General features: G+C 30.7%; 1 protein-coding gene across 2 annotated transcripts in view; it reads right to left on the reverse strand.

Annotated features, from left to right (window-relative positions):
• Window positions 1–27381, reverse strand: part of kmr (kramer) — a 119636-nt gene that overhangs the window by 36785 nt on the left and 55470 nt on the right. The window contains exons 1-2 of one of the 2 annotated variants that reach the window (XM_065515538.1): window positions 16673–16739; window positions 11809–14317 (exon numbers count right to left, since the gene is read on the reverse strand). In XM_065515538.1, coding sequence (XP_065371610.1) covers window positions 11809–14317; window positions 16673–16704 — 2541 coding nt within the window. In that variant the 5' untranslated portion in view covers window positions 16705–16739. Of the gene's footprint in view, window positions 1–11808; window positions 14318–16672; window positions 16740–27381 lie in introns of those variants that run through there. The other variant, XM_065515539.1, reaches the window with a different exon arrangement.

The raw sequence follows: 27381 nt of genomic DNA on the forward strand, positions 1-27381 counted from the left end.
TTTGTTGTATATTGTATGAACAAATTTTCTATATTTGAGGTGGCACCCAGTTAAAGTCGGTTCAATTTAAAATATAGGCTGACTTCATAAACGCATTTTGCAAAGCAACACTGCAATGCATAGTGTTCATAAACGCAATAGATTTTGTTTTGGCAATGTCGCAAGTTCATTATTGTCCATGCGCAGCATCTGCCAAATTTGGGAACTGTTTTTATTTATGATTCTTTACAAAACATTTATGCGTTCATGAATGTCACAAAGTATTGCTTTGCCTAGTAATTGCTTTGCATTACTGCGTTTATGAAGTCGGCCATACTTTAATTTTGACTATAGTTGCTAAATAATTAAAAGCTGGTTTAATATTAAAGTTGTTTTTAAAAAGAACCGACTCTAGTGTTTGACTATGATTATGGGCCACTTTGTTCAGCGTTTATTTATACTGTTTTCATGATCAGTAGCGTGTTGTAAATGTTCACATGGGTCGCTCCGCCAATTATAAAGCCTAAATTTGCCTATGTCATCTGGAAATCTGGAAACTATTTAGAAATTTTCTATATATATTTACTACATTTATTAAGGACTTGAGAATATATCGCACACCCAATTCAAAAGTGACACAACTCAAAATTCATTTTTCGGGTTATATAAACCCGAAATATGAATTTATATAAAAGATATCAGTGTATTCTGTTGTTGTTAACTGTGGCTAAAAAAACACTAATGTCTTTCATTATACATATTTCAATTGGTATATATTTATTTTCGATTTCTGAAAAATTAAAATTTTGAGTTGTGTCACTTTTGAACTGGGTGATATCGCACACATATTTCTATAAAACTAATGCATTTTGCGATGGAGCCATCATTTGACCATACTTCTTATTATGATCATGGAAATTTTCTCGAAAATAGTGTGTATGTGCCATGGATGCCATTATACCGATGTGTTATTCCATATATAACCCAGTCAAGTGTTCTTCATGGCTCAATACAAAATTACCATCTAATAAAAACAATTTAATTAAATCTTCCGACACCATTTACGTATATGAATTTCTGTATTTACTTACATTCATTTGAATACATTTCTACAATGTTTTTTAAAACAAATTCTTTAAAATTAATTTAAAACTATGTACTCGTGGTCAGTTTCATGATCCTATTGCATCGGGTAGTCGGGATGAACAATTCAATGTTGATACAGTGCCCGCTGAAAACTTTCGTAATGACCTAAAATACCATAAAACAAATTTTTAGCTTGTTCTAAGAAGGGCAACCCATTTTCCGATTTTTGGAAAACTTTCAGACTATATTTAAAATTACCTGGACTATAATATTCTGAACAGATTTTACTTAAGGAAATTGGGCTCATTCGCCAAAATATGGGCAAAAAATTAGTACGGAAAAACTACAGGAGGTATTGACATAGTTTTTTCACATTTTTATTCCCTATTATGTTGTAAATAATTCCCCATGTGATGATCAAACAACTTTTTTTGGTTATACCTTGCGAATAGGTTAACTGTATCCTATGAAGATAAAAACTCATATAAAAGTAAATATGGATATACATATTTTAACAATAATTTTTGTTTTAATATATCTCAAAATATGTTAATTTTGTGCCTACATTTCTTGTTCTAGTGGCCTGAGACACGTTAATGGCTTGGCGATTTTTTAATAACTTTAACATTTTTGAACCAATTTCGATTCCTTTAAATTAATTTTTTCCCCTTGTAAATGCACCCCAAAACTAAATCGAAAAGGCACGGGTTGCCTTTTTAGAACAAGCTAAACATTTATTTGATGGTATTTTAGATCATTACGAAAATTTTCAGCGGGTACCGTTTCAACATTTCAAAAAATTTAATTCTAAGGGACACTGTAATGTACATCTACTATTAATAAATTCCGAAAAGCGTTAGTTTTAAAACCACAAATTTTTCACGAAAATACACAAAAACAAGTAAGAAAGTATGGTCGGTCAAGCGCGACCATATAATACCCTACACTAAGTAAAAGAGCAAAAAAAATGTTTTCTTTTAAAATTTCAATAATTTATATTTTTGAGTGATTTTTGGAAGTGGGTATATGGGGGCTATGACCAATTATGGACCGATCACCATGAAATTAGGTCGTGTGATTTATGTCTATATTAAAGTTAACTATGTGGAATTTTGTGTGTTTACCAACATTTTTAAGCGATTTATGCTCGTTAAAGTGATTTTCGGAAGCGGGTCTATATGGGAGCTATGACTAATTATGGACCGATCGTAACAAAATTTGGTGACATGAATTTTGTGTATATAAATCTTATTTGGAGCGGAATTTGTGGAGATACATATATAAATTAAACATTTATGACCGATAAAGTCCAATTTCGGGAGGACATTTGTATGGGGGCTAGGAGAAATAATGGACCGATTTCAGCCAGTTTCAATAGGCTTGGTCCTTGGGCCGAAAAAATAATATGTACCAAATTTTATCGAAATATCTTCAAAATTGCGACCTGTACTCTGCGCACAAGGTTTACATGGACAGCCAGCCGACCAGACGGACGGACGGGCATCGCTTAATCGACTCAGAAAGTGATTCTAAGTCGATCGGTATACTTTAAGGTGGGTGTTAAACTAATATTTTTGGGCGTTACAAACATCTGCACAAACGCATAATACCCTCCCCACTATGGTGGTGTAGGGTATAAAAACCATAAAGAATTAGTATAATAAAAATATGAACAATTTAACTATACTTATTGACTTTTCAGGGCTCCAAAAAATTAAAAATGAAGATATTCTAATTATCATTTTTGGCAACTCTCTTCATTTTGTATTTCACAATTTCTATTCAAATCTTTGAAAGATGAGCAAGTCTGTTTATTACGCTTTTTAAACATATCCCCACAAATCATTTATCATGACCATCTTTATTAACTTTTGTGACGTGAGGTTATTACTTTTTTCACAAAATTCTACTTTATTGCTATATTTTCCTTTAGTTTAGAACAAGTATGTGTGGGAATGGACAATTTCAGAATTTCAATTAATAGCTCAACTTCTTGCACAAACATTTGCATGTTTGATGTATGTATGTAGATATGTTCTTTTTATACCCTTCACCTTCGTGAGAATGGTATATACATGTAAGTTTGTCATTCCGTTTGTAATTTCTACATTTTTCATTTCCGACCCTATAAAGTATATACAGTACGAGACACAAATGTGTAAATAAATTTGGAAATATCTATAATTTGAATTTTTATGCTCAACTTTTACCAATCTGACAATATTTTTTACACAATATGAAGATCATGATTAGTGAAGTATAGCAATACAAAAAAATTAATGTGAAGTAATGGCATTTAAATACCAGAATATCAAAAAGATAAAAACTGAATTACACAATTTTGTCGCATTTTGTTTAAAGTTAAATATACTTGTTACTATTATTTAGAAAAAGAATAATTTTAATCAATTTCATTAATGACAGTTAGTTAAAACATGTTACTAGTTAACAATTTACAATTCTTTAAGGAATATTGAATATGAAGAAGATTAGCACCGAAGATTCAAAATCTGTTACCGAGCAGCTGAAAAATGGTCTCTCCTATCGAAAAATATCCACCAAATTCAATATTTCTTTAAATCTGTTGAGAACATGGCGAATATATTTGGTTTAGCTTTTCCAGCACCAATTTGTGGACGGAATTCAATTCTATTGTTAAAAGATGGTCTCACTGTATAGCGTCTAGTTGCATCAGTAGAAGAAAATAATCCCCGTGAGGTACAACCAAAACTATCTTCATGCTATTAAATTAAAATTTTAAAACGTACATCTCTTAGAGAAATCAAAAGATGTGGTTTTTATGCAATGAAGGGTGTTAAAAAACCTCGTTTAACTGAAAGACACAAGTTTCTTCGACTAACATTTGTAAATTTTTTTTTAAGAACTGGCCCTTTGATAATTGGGAAAAAGTTATCTGGTCAGATGAATCGAAAATTAATCATTCTGGAACTGATGGACCAAAATATGACTACCAAAAACGAAATGCGCCATTAAAAGACCGTGATTTTATGATGACTATGAAATATGGTGGTGGAAAATTGCCATTTTGTGGTTGTTTTTCAGCGGAAGGTGTAGGAAAACTTCATAAAATTGGTAGTAATATGAATGCTGAAATGTATATAGACATTATCAAGACTACAGATGTGGATAGCCTGAATGATTGGCGTGGACAAATTGAAAACACTGTGATACTGTAAGATAACGACCCCAAACATAATTCTAAAAAGACTCTTGATTTTTTAAAAACCGCCAAAATTATATTGCTATATTGACTCCCACAATCTCAGAATTTAAATCCGATTGAGAATTTGGTGCGAATTCTAAAACGTCGCGTTTATAGTTATCAAAATGCATTTAGAAACACAACTCAGCTCTAGGAGCGCTCCCATGATATCTAGGGATCTATAATGCAAGAAGAGTGTCGCAAACTGGTAGAGAGTATGCCCTCCAGAATTCGGGCTGTCATGGACGCGAAAGGAGGTTATCCGAAGTACTAAAAAAGTTACTTTAGTAATCTGCGCCAAAAGTGTGTAAATGGGTTGCAGTTATTTTTTTTATATTACTGGAGTATAATTAAGGGAATATTTTATTTATTTAATCCTAAAATATCCTTAATAAATATTGTTTAAAAAAACACAAAACGTTTCTTTATAAACATTGCACTTTAAATATTGTATCACAAAGTGTAAATATATGACCATCATTTACACATTTGTGTATCACACTGTATATTCTGGATCCTGTCTGTCTGTCCGTCTGCCCGTCTGTCTATCTGTTTAAATCAATTTTCTGAAGACCCCAGATATCTTTGGGATCCAAATCTTCAATAATTCTGTCAGACATGCTTTCGAGAAGTTTGCTATTTAAAATCGGTCCACAAATGGCTGAGATATGAGGAAAAAACCAGGACAAACACAATTTTTGACCTATTTTTGGGCTATATCTGGATTACTAAGTCATTAATATAAACAATATGTATTAGATATACATGATAGATATTTCAAAGTCCTTTGCAATGACGTATATAAAACCATAGTAAGTTGGACCTACAATGGGTCAAAATCGGAAAAATATTTTTTAACCCGATTTTTTTTTCAATAAAAGGTTTTTTTCGCTAAATATTTAAAAAAATTTAAAAAAAACAAAAAAAAAAAAAATTTCCAAAAAATTAAATAAACTGCAAAAAAAATAAATTTTGCTTACCTAAAAATATTTAAAATTTTTATTTTGAAGTATAATTTGGTGAAGGGTATATAAGTTTCGGCGAATATAGCTCTCTTACTTGTTTTTAATGGAACTAATCTTGCAGACAAAAATAAATCCTAGTAAATTTGCGAACATGTGCATGTTATTCATAGTTATGTGTGGTTTAGAGTATCCAAAACCGAAACCGAAAACCGGTTTTTTCATCTTTGTAAACTCGTTTGGTTTCGGTTATCTTTAACTTTTCGGTTTTTTGAGAACTTGGTTAACCGGTTTTAATAAAATATATTTTCTAAAGCTCATTTAAACATATTTTTGAAAAATTTTGACACCATTTTTAATAATCATAGTCAAACACTAAAGTCGGTTCTTTTTAAAAACAACTTTAAAATAAAAACCTGCTTTTTATTAATTTGCAACCATAGTCAAAATTAAAGTATATTTTAAATTGAACCGACTTTAACTGGGTGCCACCGCAAATGTAGAAAATGTTTTCATACAATATACAACAAAAAACAGACAAGTGGCAACGCTGAACAGCTGACATACAAAATTAAAAAAAAAAATCCAAAAAACGTAAACAATAAAAGTAACCGGGACATCTAAAGAAAGAAAGTTGTTTGTTGTGGAAAAGTGGAAAAGATAAGATTAATATCATAATTACGATATTTTGGTACTAATTTTATTGATAACTGTTCAATAATTGCAAAATCTCTACCAATATCTTGTAACTTAAACATTTTTTACTTTGTGACGAACTTTTTTACTCGGCGAAGAACAGCTGATGATGTTGTTAAACGAGTTAAAAACAACTTCAGCTAGTTTTATATTTAGAGTCGACTTCAGCGTCAGAAGTATACTTTAACTTGTCTATGATAGACCTAAAGTCCACTCTTAAGTAAAGTCGAGTTTAATTCTCTTAAAATGTACTTTATTTTTGACTATGATTATGGGCCATTGTTTTATTTTATAGAAAATTGTAGCATTTGACAATATTCAAAAATTTTTCATATTGAATAAAAAATTAATATAAAACGGTTAACCGGTTTTTTTTGTTATTGTATTTGGTACACTGAAAGAAGTTTAGTATCTTTCATAACTTCATATGAAAAAAGAACATTTATCTAACAACAACCCTGTGGCTAAATTCATTTTTCACAATTTTTGAATTGAAAATTTCTAGAGCCCGACCGAAACTAATATTAGCCAAACAATTAATATTCGGCTTAATGCAAAACTAACCTAACTTGTTTAATGTGTAAAAAAAATCTAAAACATTTTACATTTGCATAACCAACATTAATGACTTTTGTTCAATTTCATCGTGTATATTTATCTTGTGGGAATAGTTTCTGTAACAAAATTGTAAAATCTATGTTTTTTCATTTTAACAGAAATGTTTGGCCTAATCCGAAACCGAACTCCAAAAATGTTACTCTTTCGGTTCTTTTAATATCTTTGTTTAAACTTCGTTTTTTAAGGGTGTACCATACACTTGCATTCATGTCTGCAAATAAGTCTTACATGCAGCTCTTAATTATACTTTCAAGAACTGTAGATAGTTAAGAAAACAATGTGCGATTTAATATAACTAGGACATGCATGTTCTAATCCGAGTTGGTGTGGCACAGTGTATACCCACCAAACATAAAGTTATTTTAAATTGCAAGCAAGAGTTATACTGTGGAAAGTGTATAGTTGTCTTTAAATAAATAAATAATTATTATGATAAAAATATAAACAATTTAACTATACTTATTAGCCCAATTCACAATCGGAGTTGTATGTTGTTTGTCATAAATATTTTTCAAACAACATTTTTACAATAACTAAATATTAATAAAAAAAATTACGACATACAACGCTACGACACTAATTGTAAATTGGGCAATCGACTTTTAAGGGCTCCGAAAAATTAACTGCTATCTATTCTTTCATCAGATAACTTGGTTGATTCGATTTCGAAACAACACATGAAGATTGAGAGACTTTGATGATCTGTTTAGAGTGGCTGATATCAAATATGTGTAAGATCTGGTTGAAAGATATATCAAATTCTACCGAAATGATAATTCAACGCAAGTTTTAATTTTCTATCTATAAACCTAGCTACATGCGCGGATCCAGAGGGGGGTAATAGGAAATCCCCCTCCCCCCAAAACCGAAAATTGTTCATATAAAAAAGGAAAAAAAGAGAAAAATGTAGAACATATTTTAAATTCCAAAAGTTTTCACAAATGAATAACAAATAGAGGAAGAATGGAACTGTAGCTATAGTCCCCAAAGAGTCAATTGACTTCCTTCTAACACAAGTCTACTAATTCTGTGGCTATTGGTAACCTGAAAGTAGATAAGATTGCTAGTTTCAGACTGCCACCATGAACTGTGGGGTTTAAAAACCCCTATACACATAACTACTATTTTTTTCAACATAAGATAATTGTGGTAATCACCATCAATATAAAAGAACAGGTTTGGCATCATTATTTCATGGTCGAACAAATTTTAGTTAGGTTGTGTCAACCTTTCACCATCTAAATATTTTATATAGTCATACCTTTAAATGTTTTTATTATGATTTTCTAAAGAAAAAACTAAATTTTTACTTAAAAAATTAAATTCATATTTCATATGTTTTAGAACCCACATATGCCGAAGTGGGTATTTTTATACCCAATCCACAAAATCGTACTTGTAGCTTAGGAAAGTGGGTCTAATCACTTGGTTATTTTGTTTACTGATAGAGGACATCTAAGACTATTAGACACATTGAGGGCATGGGGGACTTCCACTCCCCCCGTTTTCTAGAGCCGTTTATTTTCGAATTTTGTGATATTGTAAAATTGCTCAACTTTGGCCCACTAGTTCCCCACCAAGGAATAACTTAATATTGCCGAAAAAATTATTTTAAGTAGCTCGGGCCTTACTTTATCTATTCCAGAAAAACGATTTTTGATATCGCTCTCCTAGAATTTTCTAGAATTTTTCTAAAATTGCTCTATTTATGGGTATTTTTCTACCCATTCGTCGTTAATGGGTTAATGTCAGGCTGCAACAGTTTCTGTGCTTCAAAAATATTTCAAAAATTAAAAGTATTCCCCAAAATAAAATTAAAAAAATTTTTCTCAAGTCTGTTAATTTTCCAAAAGGAGGCACTGTGAATGATTGATGTACTCTAGTGCCCAATTTTAAAAAAGGGTTGGCACAGAAATCCCAATTTTGTCAATTGCAACACTAAAACGAATTTTTTTTTTTTTTGTTTTAATTACATTAAATCTCTGCTTTTTACAATTGGAGCATTATTTTCAAGTAGATTTTAATTAATTGAGTCAATTTCATATACACTCCTTGTTTTTTTCTAGCTAAATCATTTCCTTAGAGTTTTGTGAACAGGTCGGTCCGGTCGGCCTTCAGAAAACATTAATTTTAAAGCAAAATATATACAAGAATTACAAAATGCTCGAAGGCATCGGTGATACCTCAATTGTGTAGAGGAGTAAAATGTAAAAGAATATTGCTAAAGAGCCCACAATTTATACATACGTGAATATATTGTCCTTACAAATTAAATTGTATTTTTACTTTTATTCGTACTAAATAAATTCATTTAAAATCATGAAATGCATATACATATAGTATATATATATATTTGTTTGCTCTAACGTACCAATAATAAAATAAAAACTATGTCATTTAGTATACAAATTATTGTGCTGCAAACTTTGTATGTATTTTTTAGCAAAGTCCATTTTTTTTTGCCTTAAAAGAAAGTTATAGAAAGAAAATAAAACGAAATGTTGCAGAGAATATAAGAAAGTGTGTTGCTAAGTTAGTGCGAGTCTAAGGCATACTACAGCTCTATTAAGAAAGAAAAATAGTACAAAAAAACAGGAAACTTTCAAGAAATACCTGAAGCAACGAACGCAAGTACAATGAAGCGTAGAAAAAGCTAAAGAATCCTTTTTGTTTTAAGGAAAATTTTATGATTGCAGAGATACATACTGCCAGTAAAAGCTGGAAATTCTTCTAAAATTACAATTTAAAATAAAATGTTTAAAATTTAATTTGAAAAGTGTTGTATTTTAGTTTCTGCATTCCTAAGTTATTGTACATTGTGTTAAATTTAAAGTGGAAAACATCATCACCAGTTCGCTTTGGGGGTTGTTGGCGCACGTCATATGTGCAACCACAGTGCTTTTTTTAGATTTGTTTCTCCTTCAAACTACATTTAAATCTGTTGGTGTAACGCATGTGACACGACCTATTTCCTCCAGGTATAGTACACATGATGACTCTTTTACTATGTGTTGTTGTATGCAATATTTATACAACTTACTCGGTGTTGTTTTTGTTATTCTTCTTTCTTTCATTCTCCTTCTTTACTTTTTTACACTTTTATTTGTGTAAGTTTGAATGTGTTTGTCTGACAACAATTGAAAGTGTACTTGTATTGTTGGATATGAATTTGTAGATTGTTTTTTTTTATACCGAAAATGTGGGAAAATTTGTAGGTTGCATTGTATTTCAAGCAGTTCTAGTAGACCGTCCTGAACTAGTGATTTTACCTATCATTTAGGGTGACAACTAGTTACATTAGTAGTTACGTGACTAGTTATTTTAACCGTCTAACCCGCAAACTTTTAAAAATTAAAACAAATTATTGAATAATTTTTTTTAGGGTAATTATGAGCCAATAAACTCAGAACAGCCCACTATCTTACGACTTATCGTTCGTTTTGCTTTACGTTTCAAACGTAATCCAAATATAATTGAGTTGCCACATATGCAATTCCAGAAAACAATCGACAATATATTGAAAACCATTATTTGACACAAAATAAAATAACTATGCAGTGGTGTAGGTATAGGAAGGTGGACGGATCAACTCCTGGCTGCGAATTTTTTATGTTTGTAAATACATAATTCTATAAATAACTCTACTAAAAATATAAAGGATTACTTTTGGGACATCTCGAACAAAAAAAGTAGTCTTTTTGTCAAATTCTACTTATTTATACGAGCAAGTATGAGTAAAAATATATGTAATTATGTTATATTATGCACAAATGTATAATAATAAATACGTACTAATCCATTTGTAATAGATTCTTGCACAGATGACAATAAATGAGAAGTGAATGAATTTGACATTTCAGTTCGTACAAAAATCAGAAAATGTAAATAGTGAGCCGCAATTTTATATTGAGTTGCTTAAGTTATCGTTCGCATTTGTTTTCTTTCGACTAAGAATATTAGTGAGCCGCAAAACAGCTGTTTGTCGTTTGAAACGACAGCGTTCGACAACGTAGGCCAGGCTGTAAGTTTAGGAACCAGGTGCAAAAAGGTGAAGAGTGCCTCAGGGCATTGTTGCCGGTTTAGGTGTAAAAAACTATAATTATGATACGATTTTATTGAAAAACTAATGAAAAGAACTAATAAAAAATATATTGAATTGATCGGGCGACTAAAAGATAGTAAAACTTTGATTAAAAAAAAAAAATCACACACAAAATTTCACATGCTAAAATTATGACGTCACTCACAAAACAGCTTACAGAACAAAAACTAAAAGTCAGAATGCATTTCGACTTTCGAGGGAATTGTTAACAAATCTGTAACTAAAGTCACAGTTAAATTAAAAAAAAAAATAATATGATTACTTTTTGAGATAATTGGTGTTTTGCAATGCATGCCTTGAGGTACTCTTGTGGGTTAGAGGCTGGGGTCAGTTGACCCTTTTTGATTACAATGAGACTGTCTGATAGCTGTCCCAAGGATTCAACGCCTTGGATTCACATACCGGTTACATAGAGTCAGTTACCTTACTAGCTACCAAACTAACCTACATAACTAGAAATTTTAACATGTACGTGTGCTAATTGACCTCAAATAGTCAGTTAATAGTCAGATTGCTTGTGCAAAAACCTTCCTTCGAAAATAGATTACTTCTGACGAATTTGTTAAAGTGCAGTACAAAATAAACGTTGAAAGTGATTACGCTTTAGGTTACTTAGAGACACTGAAATGAGAATTGACTTCACGCTAGGTTACATGAGATGTCAGTATACTTAAGCAAAAAGAAAATAAACTGTATGAGAATTATATCAACACATGATGGACTATTTTGCAAAGACACATTATATGCGGGGTTAAAGAATAGCAACATTTTGTACATGTAAAAAAAACATACATACATATCAGTTTTGTTAGGAGCAAAATGTTAGTATTTGAAATAACCCCATGAACCTCATTTAAAGGTGACAAATAGTGTTGGATTTCGTTGAATGTAATGTCAGGAACGTAGAACAAAGCGCAAGTCACTATGGTCAATATGGATTAAAACGCCTAAATATAAGCTACAACTTAATATTGCAAGAACCTTGTTGCTGTGAGAACAAGCCTTCAAGGATACGGGGAAATATACTTTAAACAGATTGTTACATTTTTCATCGAATCCTACTCATAATTTGAAGAATGAGGATGTTACAAATGTCTGTTTATTTTTTTATAATTACTAATACAAAATCAATTTCCACTAACCTCTAAATTATTCGGTGTATAGCGCGCTGTCATCGCAGAAGGTACATGTTTATTGCCCTCATAGCTAGGTGGCGATAGGGGACGACGATAACTGGCTGCCTCTTGCATTAAAGCTTCCTGAGCTGATGTATTTCCTGCGCCAGCAGTCAAATTGTAAATATCTTCATAATCCGAAAAAATGCGATTTTTCGAACGACCGTAAGCGTCGGGTGTACGACGTTCGGCTGCTGAGACATAGGCCGCCATGTGGGGAGGATAGCGCTGTTGTATAAGACGTTGCATATATAATTCTCGTTCACCATAAATATCATCAACTGCAACACGTTGCTGTTGCAATTGCATTATTTGTTGTTCCATTTGAGCGTCCATGTATTGGGCTGAAGGTGATTGAGGATAATCGTCAGGACTGAGTGTTAGTTGTTGTTGATACTGTGATTCTAAAGTATCTATGGGATAGTTCGACTGTTGTTGTTGTTGTTGTGGTATTCTCATGGCTGAGGAGACGTTACCCGTGCGGGTGTCATATATGGCATGATGTTGGGATCTCGATTGTTGCTGATGTTGCTGTTGATACTGTTGCATTTGTTGCAGCGTGGGAGACATTATACCTGATCTACGACTAGATTGCTGCTGTTGATGATGCATTTGATGTTGTCTCATGCCTTCATTATCAATGGAATGTTCGGGACTAGGTGAGGAATAGCCACCATCTGTGATACGCCTGGGTTTGGGAGGGGCGTTGGCGTAAAGCGGTTGTCCATTGCCACCCGCTCCACTACTACTGGATGTTGTCACACCACCATTATCTGATGCTGGTGTTACTTGCCCTTGACCGGACATTTTACTTTGTTGCGATTGAAGTGTATGAATGCCTGAGTCTGAATTTTCGCCGCTATGATTTAGAGAAGAAGATCCACTAGGATGTTCCGAAGATTCACCAGCACTGCTGGGAGCCTGCATCATTGCGGCCGCACTTAAAGCTCTCACCCACTGGACCATAGACTCGGCATTTTCAGCCGCCAGCCAATAAGTTCTCATATTTTGATGTTCGCACTTAAAGGCATATTTGCGATAGATTTTATCTTCGGGCAGACACGCAGACACCTTATAGGAGGGCAATAGAATGGAACCCAATACTTTATCTTCTTCCGGTCCCTTGTAATAGTAGAGACAATATTCCGCTAATACAAACCATCTCTTACGCCACACTTTAAGACCGTCCGAGCCTTGTTTGTACAACCAACCCGATATTGTGACCGGAGAATTTGGTGGCCTTTTGGTAATGGGGGATTTAAGGGCTTGTGAATTTAATATTGAACCAGCGCCAGATTTTTTACGATCCAATGGAGCATGTGAAGGACTTTTGGCCGAAGCCGATGAAGATTCCTCCGAACTGGGAGTTTTGGTCATCTGTGGAGGATTACTGGAAGTTTTTGCCACTGTCGAGATTTGTGTTTGTACTGCCTGATTGACTACATGACCAGGATGATTTTGTTGTATATAAATGGGACTTTGATCACTACTCTGTGGTGTTTGTAAGTCAGATTTCGATCTTTGTTGTAGAGCATGATGATGCTGTTGCAACTGTTGTTGATGATGCAATTGCATCTGTAATTGTTGATGCTGATGTTGGCCATAAATTTGTTCTTGTTGCTGCTGTTGTTGTTGTTGATGATAATGTTGAGCTGATTTGTGGGCATTTTGTTGAGTAACTTTTAATGGGCCAGCAGCTGGTTGAAATTGATTTGTTAAATTCAATGATGAGGGAGGCGCTCTTTGTTGCTGTTGTTGCTGCTGCTGCTGTGTTTGAGTTGGCTGTTGTTGTTGCTGCTGTTGTGTTAATGTAGACATCATACTTGATGACTGACTCATATGATAATGACCCTGTGGCACAGGAGGATTTATCATTTGTCTCAAAGCAAATTGCCTCTGTTGATTTTGAGCTGCCTCATTTTGTGTTGCCAATTGTGCATGTAATTTAGCCTGTTGCAACTGTTGATATTGTAGTTGTAAACTGGAAGCCTGATTATGGCCAGCATTAATACGTCCAGATGCCGCTAAATATGTACGTTCTGTTGGCGATTGATACAATTGCTCTGTGCCACCAGTACCACCCGTACTGCTTGTAGGATAGCCCGATGAGGTGGAGGCCTGATGGTATGGAGAACTATGGGCAGAACTACCACCACTCCCTGAACTTTGTAATTGATGCTTCAACAGTAATTTACTGGCATGTGGTTGTATATCGATTGGTGTTAGTGGTCCTGATGATGACGTTGTTGTCGGGCTTTGTTGATATTGCTGATGGTGGGCGGCTGCTACATGTCCCAGATGATAGTTGCCATGCTGTTGCTGTTGGAAGACTGGTGAATGTGTTGCCGTACGATAGTCAGCAATGTTCGTTTGATACGCTAATGGTATTTTCTTTTGTAAATGTTGTGCTTGTTGTAATTGCTGTAACTTTTTTGCGTCCATGGTGCCCGCATTAAATAGCGGTGGCGCCTCCAACCTACAATTACAATGAAAATAATATTTAAAAAAAAAACTTAATTAGTCATTTCAATAGGTCATTTCCAATTAAATAGTATGATAATGTAATTAAATGCATATATTGCTGACATAATGGGTAGCAGAGATTCTTTAGAAACAATTTCAATATTCTCTTTTTCTAGGAAATAATTGTAAAAAATATATATTTTCCAAAAGGTTCGCAATTTAAAATTTTCAAAACTATGTATGTATATATTTTTTAACTAAGTCACCTGTTATTTTATGGGCTGCTGTCTGCACACAAAACCTAATTATACACACAATTTGTCAAATGTTTCCATTTTATCGAAAACATATTGCTGTTCAAATCTCTTTCTATCGCAATTCCAACGTTACTAAACGTTAGAGCAAAAAAGCTTTTAACCTGTTACATACTATCAACATACCATTGAGCGTATATGAACGACTACGTAGTAAAATCCTTCACCACACATAATTGTTTTTAATTGATTAAATACGAACAAAAGCCATGTACGAACCAATGGAATGGTCTTAGGGACAGGGGACGACCCCTTTTTGTTTTTTTTTAGTCTGTTACAAAAAGTCGCATGGTCAGCACCAAACTAGATACACGTGAATGGGAAAAATATAAAATATGCACATGTTGCAATATATGTCGCAGCAGCACAAACACACACAATATAGTAGCTTTTGTGATGATGCAACAATGTGATGTTTGTTTCTTTTGTTTTACAAAATGGCAAAACTCAGGGAAAAAATGTGTAAGTTTGTATAGTCCGACAAAACCGAACCTATGATACGCTACACAAATTAACAATTTGGTGGGGACGTATGCGGAAAAAATTTGAATAAATATGTTTACGCTGGCCAAATAAAATTTAGCTATAGGTTTTTGAGCTATAGGTTTTTCAAAATATGTATTAACAAAAGTAGAACTACTTTAAACAAACAATTTTTCTATTTGCTATAAATGACAGAAAATTGCAAATTTGGACTTTTTATGCAATTTTATATGACCATCAATTCTTATTAATATATTTAAAAATTTGTCAAAGTTTATTTTTTAAAAGTTAATCCAAATGTCACGTCCAAATGATTATGATGATTTTTAACACCCTCAAGCATGACTTTTTAAAGTAAAAAATATGCCAATTAAAACGATTATTAGGTTTGTGGACTTTTTCGCTATTTTAAACTATTGTAGATAAAGTCCTTCAAAACTGATACAAAAGTGCATGGATGTAATAAATTTTTTGCTCACATTAAATTAATACAATGTACTATTTTATAAAGGTCTTATGTATTATTTGGTTTAGCGTTAGAAAAAAATTTGGCGTTTTCTGTTTTGTTGCAAATTTTTCCATACATTGACAACTTGTATCCCTACACTAGATACTTAAGCGTTTATGTGATTTTCGGGAGGTGACCTTATATAGGAGTTATGGTCAATCCTGGTCATTTATGACCGTTAGGGCTGGACAGACAGCCAACCAGACGGACTGATGGAAGGACATCATTTAATCGATATTCTAAGACGATTTTCAAGTGACTATTTTAGGGCACTGCTTGTCTTTGACAGATATACATTTTTGTTTTGTTAGATTTAAAACTAATGTTAGTGCAGAACAGATGTACTGAAAAATTTGATGGAAATATTTTTATCAGAACTTTTCGACTTACTCACGGGACGACTGATTTATAGAATTAAAAACCCGAAACAGGAAACCGGTTAACCACTTTTTTCTGTTTGAAAAATCCACTGATTTTCTAAGAAAGTGGGTTTTTTTTTTGAATATGTACTCTAGACTGAATAGTTTGTGGATTGTTTGCACAACATAGGTCTACAAGAGAAAGCCTAATCAAGGATACTTGGGACAAATGGCAATATCAAAACGTCTCTTTATAACAAAGCAGTATGCATTCAATGAGTTTGGGCACTATTTCGAAAATACCTTAAGCTACAAATACCTTAAGCTATTGTCAGGCTATTACAACAACTGGGCTTAAATATTATTAATAGATCTTAAGGAAAATATCATAGCCTGACTTTAATTATCTCACTAACACACTCTTTACAACATAATTTCCAGCTGGGTCAGATTTCTGATCTCATTTTTATTTATTAATAAGTACATAATTTCATTTTTAATCTTAAAAAGCGTGTCTCTTATGAAACATACCTGCTTTAACAAACACATGTAAGTGCTTTATGTAACATCAGTTAAAACCAGCTTGTTACAAAAGTAGATTAAATTTTATTATTATTGCGAGCTATAAACATATTTTATAATACATACACACACATATTTTTTAATTCCAAAAAAAAAAAAAAAAAAAAACAGCGAAAACTTACCAATCCCATAACTGATAGATGCAACCCAACATGATGAAGGATTAATTTCTCGTTTTATTTTTCTTTTTTTTGCCACTCAGATGATGATATCCAAATATGATTGATGTGTTATTTTTAGGTATAATTAATAATTGATTTAATTTTATAAACTCCTTGTTTTAATACATTTTTGCATGTTGTTTGCATAGCTGATTTTATGTTTGTTTGTATTTTTAAAAATTTTATTTAATATAGTTTTATATATTTTTATGATTGTTATTAATATTAATATGATATGATTTATACTAAAAATTTAAAGAAACGCATAAAAAATATAATCTTTATTTATTTATTTTGTTTGTGCAGTTTTTAGTGTGCAGACATTTAGTCCAGATTTTTAAAACTTTTTTTGTTGTGCAAGAAATTATTTTCATGGTTAAATTTTCATTACTTTTATTGGTGTTATTTTGCATGATCATGTAATATTTTTTTGGGGATTTTTATACTGCCATAAATTTAAATAAAAATCTCTGTATAACAGCATTTTTCATTCTTTGTTTGGAGTTTTTTTTGTACAATTTGTGTTTGCTTGTGTATTTTGTCCGTAACTAAAATATTTGGTACATGGTATTTGGCTTAAATCCAAGAAATACATTTTTAGGCTCAAAATATCTATACACACTCTCGTATGCACACACATTTTGTAAGAATTTAAAGAAAGCGAGAACAAAATAAAAATTCACAATAAAACATATTTAACAATTACATAAATACCACCATAGAAATGGTAGAGAGTGTATGCTTTTTTGGTTGTTCTTTTTATTTCATAGCTATTGCCAAAAAATTTCGTAATTTTTTCTTTATTCCATTTCACATGCAATACAAATACAAAGTGCACAGTGGTTCCATTTCCAAAGCAAACTAGACAGAATTATAACAATTTGTGTCTTTTTAAATGAAACATAGGTTTTTAGATAACAAATTATTTTACATATTTTTCAACATAGTCTCCTTTTTTGTTACGCCTTTCAAAAACTAAGATTTGTCATCAAAATAGTTATTTTTTGTGAGATGATTTCATCGTTAAAGTCAAGTATCTTTCCGCCTAGACATTTCTTCAGGTTTGGAAACAAGATATAGTCACTCGTAGCATTTCGTAGCCTAATTAATTTATTTTTGCCGTCGTAACTGCACATATGTGTAACCTTTTGTGCGGAAAGCTTTCTCATATGTCCTCCCACATAGGAAATATGTGGGAGGACTCAAGATTGTACCACACTTCGAAACAATTCACTTGGAAACCAAAGAAAGTGAAAATGAAAACTTTTAGGAATGTTCAAAATATGATGGTTAAGGAATATGTTTATAAAAAAATTTCGTCCCCCTCGCCCATCCTTTCATTTTATTTCCAATTTTAAAGTAAAATATTTTGTAGAAAATTTACGACATTTCTAAACTAGTTTAGGATAAAGCACAATTTTAGAATGCTATGGCCCTAAATCCATATAAAAATGTCACAAAATAATTTTGTCCAGCTGGATTTGAATAAGGAACCACAGTGCAATGCAAATATATGTACTGTATGTTTTTATGAACGTATTTGTATTATAAAGAATTTAAGTAAATAATTCGTACAGTTACATGTTGTTAAGCCATTTTTATAAAATGCTTATGTTTACAGTGTACTCTCTCTTTGCGGACACCTCTCTAAAGCGGACATGTCCCATAAACGGACACTTTTTAGTCCCATAAAAATTCTTTGGGATTATTTACTACGCGCATAAGCGGACAAATTTGTCTGTCCCTTAGATGTCCGCTTATGAGAGAGTACAAGTATTATGAAAATTATAAATAAGTTTATATGTATGACTACAATATTGCATAATTTATATTCATTTATATTTAAATGAGAAAAAAATGCCAATTTTTATGCGGGGAATTTGGCGCAGAGTAAAACTAATTTTAAATTGAGCAAAATTAAATTTTATTTAGAACAAAGTTATCTTTAGTTATGAATACTTATAAGTTCCAGGAAAGTATAAAAATATTATTTATACACAGCGTTGCCACTCATAAAATATTTTTTCTACCAAATTTCAGATTAAACCTACCAAATTTTAAATATTTGTGAAATGCTATTTGGATTCCTTTCAAAATTAATAGTTAAATTAAAATTATATTATTGCTGCTATAGCATTACCCTGAGGATGAATATTATTTAATTACACTATAACCATAAATATGTCACATCTAAAAATTGTGTGTGAATCGTTTTATAATTGACCATAAGTCACATATTAGGCCCATTTCTAAAACTTATTTTAAGGAGCATAAAACTCCTAAAAGTGTTGGTATCCCGACAAAATTCAACACAAATAAGTTTCATGGCGATCGGTACATAATTGGTCATAGCTGCCCACTTCTGAAAATCACTCACGAAAATAAATTATTGAAATTTTAAAAGAAAAATGTTTTTGCTCACTACTTATTACTTCTTTTAACATGACTACACACAATTTAAATAATATGTTTTATAATTTTGAAATATTTAAAATGTGTAAATTAAATGTATAATACGTTAAAAGTTTTAGTATTGCAAGGCCTTTGGCATTTTTTGAACTGTACACTACTAAATACGAACACATTTACTTGGCTAAAAAATAAAATTATTCCTATTTTATAAATAATTTTATTATTTTGGATTAACATAGTTGTTTTGTTAAGTTTTTTTGTTAATTTGTTCTTAAAAATACATATTCAAAAAACCTACCAAAATGCGACAAAAATCGGAACAAACCAACCTAACTACCAACTTAAAACTACCAATTTTGGTCCAATTGGACCAAAGCGGCAACGCTGTTTATACATGCCCTACACTGAGTGTATTATGAGCAAAACAGAAATATTATTTTTTCGTTAGAGAGTTTCGAAAGTGGGCATTATAACGGAACTATTACTAATTATGGAGCGATCGTTATGAAATTAAGTCTCTTGATTTCAATATATAAACAAATTTTGTGTGATGAATTTGATTTGAATTAAAGAGATTTTCGGAAGCGGACCTTATAATGATGGTCAATTATGATTCGAGCTGCACCAAATTTGATTTGAAATGTCATTTATTTTTATGTAATTGCATCAGTTGAGAACGGCAGGCCATAGTCCAACTTGGATTTTTACGGAATGAAAAATTGACCACGCCCACTTTTTTCAATTTATCCAAAATCGGATAACGGCGGCACCGATTTGGCAAATTTTTTGTTTAAATGTTCATAGTAATCCAATTTAAGTTTTTACTGAATGAAAAATTGACCACGGCAATTTTTTTTCGATATATCCAAAAACGCAGGACGCCTGGACCGATTTGGCAATTTTTTTTAATGTTCGCAATAGTCCGCAAAAGTTTTTACAGAAATAAAATTTGTCCACGTCCACTTATTAAATACATCTGCAAAATACATCGATCTGTGATCACTCATATTTCAGACCAAAATTCGATTACTTATATAAAAACGCACAATATCTTAAATCATTAATAATTGGCCAATAAGCGTTTAATCAAGAAAAGCAGCTCGATCTGTGACCACTGATATTTCTGACAAAAACTCGATTTTTATATAAAAACTCCAATATCTAAAATCGCCAATTACTTGGCCAATAAAGGTTTAATCAAGAAAAGCAGCTCGATCTGTGATCACTCAAATTTCTGAACAAAAATCGATTTTTTATATAAAAACTAAAAATATCTAAATTCGCTAATAACTTGGACAATAAGAGTTTAATCAAGAAAAAGAGCTCGATCTAAGATCACGCATATTTCTGAACAAAAATCGATTTTTTATATAAAACCTCAAAATATCTAAAATTGCTAATAACTTGGACAGTAAGCGTTTAATCCAGAAATCTGTGATCACTCATATTTCTGTTCAAAAATCGATTTTTTATATAAAAACTCAAAATATCTAAATTCGTTAGTAACTTGGCCAATAAGCGATTAATTAAGAAAAGGAGCTGGATCTGTGATCACTCATATTTCTGAACAAAAATCGATTTTTTATATTAAAACTCAAAATATGTAAATTCGCTAATAACTTGGCCAATAAGCGTTTAATCAAGAAAAAGAGTTCGATCTGTGATCACTCATATTTCTGAACAAAAATCGATTTTTTATATAAAAACTCAAAATATCTAAATTCGCTAATAACTTCACCAATAAGCGTTTAATCAAGAAAAGAGTTCGATCTGTGATCACTCATATTTCTGAACAAAAATCGATTTTTTTATATAAAAACTCACAAAACGAACACAAGCTATTTTTTTAATTTGAAAGGACAACGTCTGTCGGGTCAGCTAGTTTTTATATAAAACTTAATAAATCAGACATTTATGACCAATAAATATGAATATCCATAAAAGTTTTAATGCTAAGCATCTTAATAATTCCTACAAGAACTTAAAATTTCAATTTATATTAAAATGGTCTACTAGGAATGTTAATATCCCTGTTTTTGTTACACAGACCAATAGTTTCGGTTGTGGTAATTGAACGTATGACAAATCAAATGATTCAGTTTAAATGGCTGGTTATTTAAATCGGAACTTTTGTGTCAAATGATTTTTTAATTAAACAGACACGTATTGCTAAATTTACATAAAAAATTCAGTGATTTAAATTTGAGAATTCTAAAGAAAAAAATAATAATATTCCATTTTAGCGATTAAAATTTACCACGAATGAATACGTACAAATTTATTCACTAAATGAAGTTAAATTAAATATTGAATGCAATTCGACCAAACATACAAACACACAAAAAACCCCAATTCGTGATAGTACAATAATGAAACACTTTAACATAAGCTCTTTACATTTGAAATAAGCTTATGCATTACGGTGGTCCATATATTAAACTCCCAAGGTCTAAAATTGTTCTCTGTCATCTAAAATTTAGAAAAATTAAAAAAAATTTAAAACCCAAAGAAACAATATGAAATTAAATATTAGAAAATATGTGAAAAGACTTTTAAATAAATAATGTTAATGTTAAACCGTATTTTTTTGAAAATGTTGCTCGAAATGTCAAATGCATTTGATTTTTAGATTACAGATAATAATTTAGGATCCTTGGGGAACTGAAAATCTAAAAGTTTAAGGGCCACCCTATTTTGGATATTTGTGTTGGTGTATCTGCTGTTGTATGTGTGTAATAACCCTGCAGTTTTACATGAAGTCAATGTATCCTTGATGGACATTAATTTTCACTAATGTCTGATCACTAGGCTGACTCAAAATTTGGCTCATTTGACACGTATGTGCTCTTTGTAGTGCTGATAGAAGTCAACTGATTATTTTATATATCCCAGGTAATATAGCTAGTTACGTAGGTATTTTGAGTAACTAGTGGTGACCCCAAACGATAAGTAAAATTACTAGTTCGGGACAGTCATCCAGAACTGCTGACAAATATGTCGGTTAACATAAAATGGCCATGGTAGAATTATAGCTTAAATAGTGCCATAAATAAAATACTACTCGTACTACTACAAAACAAAGTACTCATACATATAGTACTAGTAACTACAATCATAAATTCAAATGCATTTGAGAGTATGAATGTAAGCTATTGTATGATAGTAAAATAATTTATAACAATTGTATGTATGTAGCTATTACACCGTTATTGTTGCTGCTTGAAGTTGTTGTAATCGCTATAGATTTAATGTTAAACAATTTTCGCAAAAAAAAAATATAGTAAGTAGTAACAACAACAGAGTTTAACAAAACAAAATCCCTTTAAAACAGGATATAAAGGTCGTTGTATGAGTATGTTTGTATATTTCTAATAACTGAACAATATAAAATCGCACTCAAAGCGGCTTTTTAGATTTATAACAAACTCAATCTACACACTCATACTAATTATCCTACATTGTACAGTGAGGCTGATTTTTATATATATATTTGCTTAAATAAGTATCGTGTTAAAAATTTGGTGCGAAATGCTGTCAAACTACATATAAAATATTTCGAATGAAATATTTGCGAAATAATTTCGCAAAAGCAGTACTCTGTTCTTTTTGTGAAATACATCTGGCAACCTTATTTTTCCAAACGAAATAACATAAGCAGCACTTCATTCGCACGAAATTAAAACCAACAGCTGATCATTTGTTGAATATACAATTTTTCGCACGAAACAACCATTATTTTTCGCAAATATGAACAGAGTACTAAGCTTAAAGTAATAAACATTGTAGAGGAGAATTTAAGTTTTCAAAAAATTAAATGTGTTCTAATTTGGATGACTTTTAGCTTTTTACAAAGTACCTAGTAAGAACTTGGTAATGATTTGTAATTAATCAATAACATACTTTTTCACAACAACTGCATACGGTGTACATTACTTAGAGCTAGTCGAATAATGACCTATTCATTATCAGATATATAACAAGTCATTTGCATAAGCACTAGGGTGCGCCGATTTGTAAGGACAATCATTTGTCGATATTGTGGCATCGATTTTTCAATAGCTTTTGTCATGAGGAAAAAAAGTTCCACTACGACATATCAAAAAAATCATTTTCGAGGCGACAACATTTTTGTTTTAGTAGGTAATACTAAATGGAATTTCTTTCGATTTGTCTATATTGATAAATAGTTAAAATACATTTGTGTATATAAAATGTGATAGATTACTTAAAGACAAATTTCAAACTATTTACAATCATCCAAATTGATCTTATATATAGACATTTCAGTTGAGATGATCAGGTGATCAGCACTCACAATTAGAACATAATAATATTAGAACAATAAATTTCCACCTTTCTGTAAAAAATACGAAATAATAAATAAAATGAAAAAAAATCTACCCAGTTCACAACAATATAACAAGAATTATAAATTCTCTACTAAAGTAGCACATCTTTGGCTAAATACCTTCGAATAAAGTAATGATTAAATAGGGCTTTAAACATATTTTTTTTTAAATAATGGTTAATTTAACAATAATTATGAAGTTAATTGGGGTCAAAAGTTAAAAAAAAAATTAGAAAAAAATCCACGGCTAGATTACAACAAATATTTAAGAATTTTTATCTATACATTTCACCGATTACTTTTTGAGAAATTTGGACTTTATTTTCTGTTTAAAATGATCTGGATATGAATTAATCAGTAGAAATATTTTACATTTAGGTATTAACGTTTCCTAATTTTTCTTTATTCGCTTATATTTTAAACGAAAATTATCGATAGTGAAATTTTAATTCATTTATTTTGAATCATGGAATCGATAACAGTGTTTTTTAAAGTTTGAATTCAATTATTTTTTTAATTTTTTATGGTATTAACACAGTAATGTTCGACTTGAATTCACTAGATAATGCTATTGAAATAAAGTAAAACAAGAGTATTAACTCGTCCTATTACAAGATGGTTTCAAGGTTATCCTATATAATTTTCTTTTACATTAATTTGTTAGACTAGTAGCTTAGAAGAAATTTTTTGGAAATCAGTCCCACAGTACATTACAATATATACAATATTCTATGCACTGCAGCAATTCAAGATAGAATGTGGTCCGTATGAGTATGTTTCCGTTTTAGTTTTGTTTCTGAAATTACAATAAAGTATCGATATTAAACGGAAACAGGATGTTTTTTCTAGGTAGTAGTTGTTGTAGTTTAAACTCAAAAAAAGCTACAACTAAAAGCATACGTAAAGTAGCAAGAATTTATGGGGAAAGAAAACAAAAAAAAACAGTTATTGTATTCTTATGGTTAAAAAAAATACATGTCGTTGGAAAAATTTAACAATAAAATTCCACGTCAAACCTTTTTCGATTATACCCTTCAACAAATTTAACCCTCTAACCGGCAAGGCTGCCTTTAGGCGGGGTATATTAAATGTATGTAATGCTGCTTTATTTGCGTATTTCTCCCGTTATAACGGTAAATATGTGTAAAGAGACAAATAATTTACTTATTGTGAAAAGTATGAACGTGAACTTGTCTTTTGTTTTTTTTTATTCCAACGTATTTTTTTTTTTATTCAAACAATAACCAGTATATTTTTTTACCTCAAAATAAAATTGGCCGGTTAGAGGGTTAATATATTTTCCATACACAAGGAAAAATCGATGTATTTGTGAAAATATGTACTTCGTTTTTCTTCATCGTGTCAGATGTACTTTTAAATGGACTTTAAAATTGCAAATTTCAGTTTTCAATTAAAAGTAAAAAACTTTAGCATTCTAATAATGGGAATACTTTTATTTTTTTTTATACAGCAGACCTACAATTTAAAAGGACATATGATGAAAAAAATATTAAAAAATTTTATAGGGTGAAATCATTCAGTTTATTAATATTTTTTTAGTTTGTCATACAAAATTTTAAAAATTATTTTATGTCCGTATATTTTTTAGACTGCTAAACTTCCTAGCTTCCTTTTTAATGCCCATGTTGGAATCAAATATTTTATTTATTTTTAAAGTCCAGTTAAAAGAATATCTGAACCGAACAAGAAAAACTGAGTACGCAGTGTTACTATGAATGGCCTCTAGTAGAGACTCTCTATTTTCACGTGTGTACCGATTTTTCCATGTGTACAAATGGCTGTTGCAAGGTGTTACTTTCCAATATAAAATTTTTAACCAAACAAGGAAACAAAAACACAAAACAACACATGTCAACATTAAGAGAAAACAAAAAATTGAAGCAACAAAAAAAGAATAAAAACTGTAGGAACTGTGGAAGGATTACGCGTTGTGTTCATAGTAAAAGATAGAAACATTTATAGGAATTTTAAATCTGTAAATGGGGAAAAAAGCGCATACGCATACATACACGATGCGAACATTGATGGTGACATAACAAGACTTTACTTGCTTACTGTAAATAACAACAACTACAGCAAAAGGAGAGGCAGGAAAGTATGTCACCATATTATTAGAGAAGAGAAACAACTGCACTATGCAACGAAAGATGCAAATTGGCAATAGTTGTGTTCGCTACTTGATAATTTGTACAAAATTATCAATGGAAGTTACTTTTAAAAACTTGCAACGAGATAGACAACATTTGACATTTTTTGTCCAAAAAAATATTAACACAAAAAAATATGACAAATGAAAACAAAACTAAAAAGTTGAAAATTAATACAATTTACATGTTTTGCAAAGAAAAGAAGTAAAATAACACAATACAAACGCTTTAAATTAATTTATAATAAAATACAACTTATTTTTATAAATACGTACTTTTTTTGTTATTTTCCAAATTGAGTGTAATTCTAAAATAAAGTTACTGGATATTTTTTACTGGAAATTACGCAAACACACCTATTGTGTAATGAGACCACAAACGTCCAATTTTTTAAGAAACTTTTTTTTGGCGATTTTCAATGTTCCCGAAATTGTTTATCTAAAATCAAATGTTGAAAATTTTAGCAAAATCGGACAACATTTAGAGGTTGCACGTTTTATTTGAAGTTTCGTGTTTTGGGTCAAAGTATTAAAAAAAAATAGTTTGATAACAAAAAAAAATCATAACATTTTATGCAAATTTCAAATTATATTCTATTTTTTAAAATTTTTTTAAACTGAATTTCAAAAAATTAAACATATTTTTATCGGTTCTAATATACGATAAATGAGCAGTAAAAACCCAAATGTTGACAGTTGTACCTATTATGGGTTAAGGTGGGGATCGATTTGAAATTGGCGGATTTCGAGGAAATTTGTAAAATGTATTTATTACAAATACATTTTGTAGCCTATTTTCAAATATTTAATCTCAGATTATTTTTTTGGGTTGCTTATTTATGATTTTATAATCGCAAAAATGTGAAATGAAATTTGTTTAAAAATACCAAATAAATTAAATATATTTGTTATTACACTTTTAATATTCATTTAGTTCACAGAAAAAAATTTCACAATAAATACTTACCGCCAGTAACACGAAGTCTGGTTATGTGTGAACTAATAGTTATTTATGACAGTTTTCATACAAAAATTATTTTAACCGACAGTATAACTGTTAGTTAAAGCATAACCAGGCTTCGTGTTAATGGTTGTTAGTATCATTTCATTTTTTAACATTCATAAATAATTTCATTAATAGTTTCATATTTTTTTTTTCATATTTTTAGTTTCCAAATAAAATCAAGGATACTTGAAAAAAAAAATATGTACTATTTCAATTTATATTTTTTATTTTTATGTTATTCAAAAATGTTTGAAATTTTCTTGGAACCTTTTTTATTTTTTTATGAATTTCAGCAACAAAATACAAAATATGACCGAAATTTGCTGCATTTTTTATAGAAGATGAAATGCTTCAATGTTAATGGATGTTTAATGATATTTTTTTACGTTTCAGATTTTGTTGATTCATCTTGTAGATTGGCCAGTATAGAGCTATTATACAAAAATATTTGAACTAAATCAATGCATAATGCGATTGTACTGCAATTTATTATAAAATATAAACAAATGTATAATGTACAATTTTATAATACTTATGAACTTGTTCTTATTCGATTAATTAGGGAGGAACTTTAATATAATTTTTCTCTTATAAAGTCTAACGCAGTAGGTCCCGATAGAATTCCTATGAAATTTATGAGAAAGATATATCCGTTTATTGGACGTTAATAACCTCAACGTATCCACGAGATTTGAAGATTTTCCGTATTGTACCTGTTAAGAAGAAAAAAGGGTCGA

Source organism: Calliphora vicina, chromosome 1 (genome assembly GCF_958450345.1).
Source record: "Calliphora vicina chromosome 1, idCalVici1.1, whole genome shotgun sequence".
NCBI classification, from domain to species: domain Eukaryota; kingdom Metazoa; phylum Arthropoda; class Insecta; order Diptera; family Calliphoridae; genus Calliphora; species Calliphora vicina.